The sequence below is a fragment of the Salmo trutta genome, chromosome 22 (genome assembly GCF_901001165.1).
Source record: "Salmo trutta chromosome 22, fSalTru1.1, whole genome shotgun sequence".
Taxonomy (NCBI): Eukaryota; Metazoa; Chordata; class Actinopteri; order Salmoniformes; family Salmonidae; genus Salmo; species Salmo trutta.
Window position 1 is genome coordinate 19,042,813 of NC_042978.1, and position 6,843 is coordinate 19,049,655.

Below are 6,843 nucleotides of genomic sequence, written 5' to 3' on the forward strand. Positions count from 1 at the left end.
CGCTCATTGGTCTATTTCACATTGGGCCATACCCATTTTTCCAGACGAGGATGCGCACAGACGTTTTTACAAAAAAGTTTCGGTGAGTGCAGGAACTACCGTAATAAAAAAAAATAATGTCTCACTGTAGTTGAAGTTTTAATTAGGCTACTTATTTAGTCTACTAAGCTCAACGCGTACACGATCTCCAACGCCTGTGTTAACATCAGACCTTATTTTGGGCGTTTATCCCAAAACCCTGTTCTTTCCCCATTCATGTTCCCCATAGGGATGGCTGAACGAACCAGAGGTAACTCATTTCCGGGTTTTAGAACTATGCTACAAGCTGGCGAGATCTATTGTCACAGTGAAGGTTTACTTGTAGGTGGAGGTTTGCTGCCCCCCACAGGATTTGTTTCGTTAATTTGCTCCTTTTCGAGATAGAGGAACCTCGCAAAGGAGGAAAGAGACGAGGGGGAGCGTGGGACTAACTGTAAGAGGAGGAGATTCTCTAGTGGCTAAATATAGGGGAATTAAGGGCTAGGGATGATGCGGTTTGGACAAGGTTAACTTATTTTACATATGTTTGATTGTAAATGTGTATTTGGCTACTTGTGGTACGTGTTTATAAATGCCAGCAATTAAATGTTTTTATTATTTTCTCTTTGCTAGAATCATCGAATGGACTGACTGGCCACGTACATAGCGGCTGTCTCAAAGCACCGAGCGACACTATCTTTCCGGAAGCAGGAATTTATAAACTGATGATCTAATTCTACCATGTAATTACTAATTTATAGATAAATATATATTTGGACTATATCAGACTATGTCCGATACCGAGTGGACATTGCATAGTAGTAGCCGAATAGTAGCCGATGAGACATAGGATCAAAGAAACATCGCTTTTGTTTACGGGGAGAGTGACAAGAACGGGAGTGAGAGAAAGAAAGGGGAGGGGAATTGACATTAAAGCAACACAACAAGGAAACTACACTGCAGATACAGACGCCTTCATTTTATATTTTTGAATAATAGCTCGCCAGCCAGTGTGGCGAATTGTGTTTATTGAACCTATTCTGTGCATTGCTCTAAAGTGGCCCGAAAAGAAAACCTCTTGGCGGAGTTGGAAATAAAGCCGCTCTCCGACGCTTTCAGAGAAATGGGTGAGAATGATAAAATAGTGATTTTAATTATAATACTCGGTGAAATTAATCTCGAGCAGCAGGCCTCGTGTTGCGGAGAAATGCAGAATAACCAATGGCCAGAAAAAACAACAAAGCGCATACATATTTAATCTAATTTTAATAGTGGTAATTAATAAAATAGCAAATGAGATCAAATCAGAAGGCTATTCTTTTGTCCCTATGGAATTTCTTCTGCGTTTTTGGTTTCTTACTAACCATACAAAAGGACGGTGTCTCACAAAGGCCCCAGCGTTAATTAGGGGCTATCACAATTATCACAAGTGGCAACTAATTAGCTATGTCAAACATCTCTAAATGTAACATGTCCTACAGATTATTACTACATTTAAACTGTGACACTAATTTATGTGGGTCAGTGGGTGACTTCTTGACCTCAGATGTCATGACCCCTGTATTTGTATTTATTAAGTATTCCCATTAGCTGCTGCCAAGGCAGAAGCTACTTTTCCTGGGGTCCAGGAACATTAAGGCAGTTATATACAATTAAAAATATTACATTACATTTCATAACACTTTTCACAACACATTAAGTGTGTTCCCTAAGGCCACTACTCTCCTACCACATATCTACGATACAAAATCCATGTGTACTTGTGTGTCTAATGTGTATGTGTGCCTGTTTGTGTGTTCCATATGGTGTATTTTTATCTGCATCAGTTACTTGATGTGGACTAGAGTTCCATGTAGCCATGGCTCTATGTAGTACTGTGCACCTACCATAGTCTGTCTATTCTTGACTTCTGGACTGTGAAGAGACCTCTGGTAGCATGTCTTGTGGGGTATACATGGGTGTCCAAGCTGTGTGCTAGTAGTTTGAACAGACACCTCAGTGCATTCAGCATGTCAACACTTGTTACAAAAGCAAGTAGTGATGAAGTCAAACTCATCTCCACCTTGAGCCAGGAGAGATTTGCATGCATATTATTAATGTTAGCTCTCTGTGTACATTTAAGGGTCAGCCATGCTGCCCTGTTCTGAGCAAGTTTAGAGGGAATCCTTTGTTGGACTCAAGGATATAATATCTTATTTTGGATTAATTACCATCTTTGGTTCTTCATTTCATGTCAAGATCATGGCACCTTATCATGTTTTCATTTGGACATGTTTTTGTTACATTGTAATAAGAGTGGTTCCTCTCTCCGAGCTCACCTTTCTATTGTATACATGGCCTACAAATGCATCATACATAACATTTAATGTGTGTGTGTTTTCAGGCTCTGAGCCACCCTTGTCTCCACAGGTGGTGGAGGAGGGAGGAGAGGAAGAGGAGGAGGAGCTGAGTGGAGGAGAGGAGTCTGATCTAAGGACCCCTTCAGGGCGTGGCTCCCTGCTGACTAGGCGAGGCATCACCTTGAGAGTGCTGCTGAAGGACGGCCTGGTTGAGCCTGGGGACGGAGTGCTGTCCATACACTACCTGGTAAAAATACAGTAGTTGATAGTAGATGTCTATACATTACCTGGTAATAAGATAATAGTAGATATTTATACACTTTCTGGTAATAACAGATTAATGTACACTACCTGAAAATACATGTTCACACACTATCTAGTAATAATGGTTATTACTAACGCTACATATGTAATAAGCCTAATTGCATCCTTCTCTACCTGTTCTCTCCCCAGGGTAAGAAGTTTGTAGGCGACCTGTTGAATGATGGGAAGATCCGCTGGGTGGAGACGGGGCAGATCTTCAATTCTCCCAGTGCCTGGGCCACACACTGCAAGCGCCTGGTCAACCCTGCCAAGAAGTCAGGCTGTGGATGGGCCTCAGTGCGCTACCGGGGCCAGAAACTAGTGCAGTACAAGACCAGCTGGCTGCACAAGTACCAGCCCAGTGCAGACATGGTGAGAAGGAGGGAGAGATAGATGGTGGTGAGGAGGAAAAGAGCAGGGTGAAAAAGAGAGGTGGTAAAAGGAAGCGATGGAGGTTTGTTGATACGGAAACTAAAAGGGGACGATGAAAGAGGGAGAGAACTGCTTTAGAAGACTGTTAGTATGAATACTAGCATCTCACACCCTCCGTCTTCCTGTGATGTCAGAGCCTGGTGAGCGAGGGAGAAGATGACGAGATGGGAGATGAGGAGGAGGAAGAGGGGAAGACGGCAGTGCCGACAGATGACAAGAACAGGAAGAACAAACCTGAGCTGCATGGTGAGATTAAATCCACCAAGAATCTCTAGAAATGACATTATGTCATTTTAACCTTGTATGGTAGAGAGTGATATGGGAAAGGGATAGATGCATCTAATGTGCTTTCTCTTACAGATATCAGCCTTGTGCCCAGGAGAGGAGACAGAGAGCGAATCCCCGTCAGATACTGCACTCTGGGTACCAGGGATGCTGCAAGGTATAATTGTGCTCATCCCAGCCTATGTCACTGTAATGCATATAAGTAAGCTTCAACACTAATCAAACACATACTGTATATCGACAGGGATCCACACACGTTGGTGGAGTTATCAGCTTTCTCAGCCATTAACAGGTTCCAGCCTTTCAATGTTGCTGTATCCAGCAACGTGCTGCTTCTCATGGTAAGCATGAGTCACACAGTGGTAGTAAGAAAGGAAATGTGAAACCGGGGTGTAGGCTACAGTTTGAATCTGTCTTATTGGGGTAAATTGCCAAAAGCATGATTGTGTGCCCTCAGGATTTCCACTGTCACCTGACCACCAGTGAGGTGGTGGGCTACCTCGGAGGACGATGGGACACTAACACACAACGTGAGTATTTCCTACAAAAGCAGAGACCGTGAGCAAACAGGACATTGTACTTCCCCTCTGACATTACAGTAACGATCTTCAACATGTATAATGTTCATGACCTGTCTGTTGTCCTTTGCTTGCAGTTCTGACAGTTTTAAGAGCGTTTCCCTGTCGTACACGATTGGCAGATAGAGATTCGGCCTCTGCTGTTGAAGAAGAGGTAAGCCCTACTAACACTGCTAATACCAGGATGTGGATCAACATAAGTCAATTCCATAATATGATACAATCATACATGTTTGTGTGAAATACAAATTGTCTCTTCCTCCAATTACCTTACAGATCTGCCAGAATCTGTTCATGCGAGGGCTGTCATTGGTGGGCTGGTACCACAGTCATCCTCGGGGCCCCGCCCTACCATCCCTGCAGGACATTGACTCTCAGATGGACCACCAGCTGAGGCTCCAGGGGAGCAGCAATGGCTTCCAGCCCTGCCTGGGCATTATCTGTGGTCTGTACTGGGAAATCAGTTGGCACCAACGGGAAAAAACATTTTCATATAGAAAATGAAAATAAATAACCAGGCATTGAACTAACATTCAAATGTGTCCCTGATTTTAGGCCCCTATTACCATGGAAACCAGGGTGTGGCGTCCACTATAACACCGTTCTGGGTAGTGCCACCCCCTGAGGTGAGTGCAGTGGTAGTACATGCCTTAATGAATAAGAACATTTTCCTCTAAGACAAGGTAAACATCTATAACACTTATCACCATTCTTCAATCCACAGCAAAGGCCCAATGACTATGGCATTCCAGTGGCGGTGGAGGTGACCTATGTACAAGATAACTTCCTAACTAGTGATGTCCTGAATGAGATGGTACTGTTCGCAAACTTATACTGAAGAAAAATATAAACGCAACATGCAATAATTTCAACGGTTTTACTGAGTTACAGTTGATCTAAGGAAATCAGTCAAATGAAATAAATTAATTAGGCCCTAATCTATGGATTTCACATGACTGGGCCAGGGGCGCAGCCATGGGTGGGAATGGGAGAACATAGGCCTACCTACTGGGCAGCCAGGCCCTGCCAATCAAAATGATTTTTTCTCCACAAAAGGGTTTTATTACAGAAATAAATACTCCTCAGTTTCATCAGCTGTCCGGATGACTGTTCTTAGGCGATGCCGCAGGTGAAACCGGATGTGGAGGTCCTGGGCTGGCATGGTTACACGTGGTCACATGTGGTCTGCGGATTTGAGGCGGGTTGGATGTACTGCCAAATTCTATAAAACAACGTTGGAGGCGGCTTATGGTAGAGAAATTATCATTCAATTCTCTGTCAACATTCCTGCCGTCAGTATTCCAATTGCACGCTCCCTCAAAACTTGAGACTTTTGTGGCATTGTGTTGTGTGACAAAACTATACATTTTAGTGGGCTTTTATTATCCCCAGCACAAGGTACACCTGTGTAATGATCATGCTGTTTAATCAGCTTTTTGATATGCCACAACTGTCAGGTGGATGGATTATCTTGGCAAAGGACAAATGCTCACTAACAGGGATGTAAACAAACTTGTGCATAACATTTGAGAGAAATAAGCTTTTTGTGCATATGGGACATTTCTGGAATATTTTATTTCAGCTCATGAAACAGAGACCAACACTTTACATGTTGCGTTTATATTTATGTTCAGTATAGTTATAATCATAGTAACCATACCTATGCAAATAAATTCAGTGGTAGGACATTGGCCACTTTGTCACTGTTCAATTATTGTTCCACAGATGCTGCTGGTGGACTTCTACAGGGCAGCCCCTGACCTGGTGCAGTTCCATCAGTTCTGGTGTCCTGATACCACCATGATGGACAAAATCAAGGTCTGCTCATAAGAACTCATTAACAACAGGAAACTGCATACCAACTAACTTTTGGCATAGATATCCTATTCAATTATTCTAATTCCTTATATGCTTTTTGGCCTTTCATTTAAGGCCAGATGCTAACTTGTGATCTGTGTGCGTTATCCAAATTATCACACAAATCTCTCATTGACATCAATACAGTTGTGTGAAGTTCAGGTCATACATGTTATCTCCAGTTGGGATATTTCCTAGAGATTTCCTCCTCACCGGTTTGGTTTCTCTCCCTCAGGGCTCTCTGAGTGGCCATGCACCCAAAGACCAGGCCTATTCTCAGATCCTGGAACATGTCTACAACCAACTCATCAACACACACTAAGCTGGAGGAGAAACAAGGTTGTGTGTATGCACTGGCTTCAAATGAAAATCTCATAACCTATTCCCCATATAGTTCACTACATTTGTAGGTCTCTATATAGGGAATAGGCTCTAAGCAGAGAATAGGTTGTCATTTCTGCCCTTTGTGGCACTTCAACTGCTGCCCTAACCTCAGGCATACTGTAAGTTGGAGGTGCACTGTCCTGACGGAGGAGATGGTTACTCCTGAGTCCGGAGGGCGAGTGTACTGCTCTCCATGGCCTTTTCTGACTGTGAGGTCTGTATCACTGACAATGTTTGTACAGTATGACGTGCGTGCTGTGAATGTGTCCCCTAGCGTCAGCTGCCAGTGCTTGACGTCAGACTGTTGTTACAGAAGTTGACATGGAAATAAGGATCTTCCTCTTCTCTACCTGTGGTGTATTTATCTAAACTGTGGTCTGTGTTAGTACTAATGTGAACAATCCTTTGAACCCGCTGAATACCTAATGCATTAAAAACACACTGGAACTACTTCTGTGTTTGTCTGTGTTGGTGCTTTGGAAAGAGCTACACTGCCACCTTTCCTCCCAACAACCTATTCAACATTACAAGCCAAAACCAAAGGTAAAAATAATCATTAGTGTAAAATCCACCCTCTTTACATGCATTAACATTTTGGCATCCAGGCAGTATAAGTTGAGCATTTTATTACCAAAACATTCCATACA

General features: G+C 43.0%; 1 protein-coding gene across 5 annotated transcripts; it reads left to right on the forward strand.

The window, feature by feature from the left end:
• Positions 1–90: 90 nt before the first annotated feature.
• Positions 91–6,646, forward strand: mpnd (MPN domain containing). 5 transcript variants are annotated; one of them, XM_029707076.1, is made up of 15 exons: positions 310–544; positions 652–761; positions 1,077–1,145; positions 2,402–2,604; positions 2,811–3,032; positions 3,227–3,338; positions 3,453–3,534; positions 3,622–3,718; positions 3,835–3,907; positions 4,033–4,109; positions 4,232–4,400; positions 4,511–4,581; positions 4,680–4,769; positions 5,681–5,773; positions 6,048–6,646. In XM_029707076.1, exons 3-15 carry the CDS (start codon positions 1,142–1,144, stop codon positions 6,132–6,134), a joined length of 1,380 nt encoding a protein of 459 aa, XP_029562936.1. In that variant the 5' UTR covers positions 310–544; positions 652–761; positions 1,077–1,141; the 3' UTR covers positions 6,135–6,646. The 5 variants fall into 5 exon arrangements, with proteins under 5 accessions (XP_029562937.1, XP_029562933.1, XP_029562934.1 ...); XM_029707077.1 differs by lacking the exons at positions 310–544; positions 652–761; positions 1,077–1,145; positions 6,048–6,646 and adding exons at positions 91–289; positions 5,073–5,206 and having other exon boundaries at positions 5,681–5,769; XM_029707073.1 differs by lacking the exons at positions 310–544; positions 652–761; positions 1,077–1,145 and adding an exon at positions 94–289.
• Positions 6,647–6,843: the final 197 nt, after the last annotated feature.

Bases quoted from the DNA above. Each gene is read 5' to 3' on its own strand.
- mpnd (XM_029707073.1), top strand. From the start codon at position 256: ATGTTCCCCATAGGGATGGCTGAACGAACCAGAG. The intron at 290-2,401 runs GTAACTCATTTC...GTGTGTTTTCAG, and splicing joins GATGGCTGAACGAACCAGAG to GCTCTGAGCCACCCTTGTCT. The intron at 3,719-3,834 runs GTAAGCATGAGT...GTGTGCCCTCAG, and splicing joins GCAACGTGCTGCTTCTCATG to GATTTCCACTGTCACCTGAC.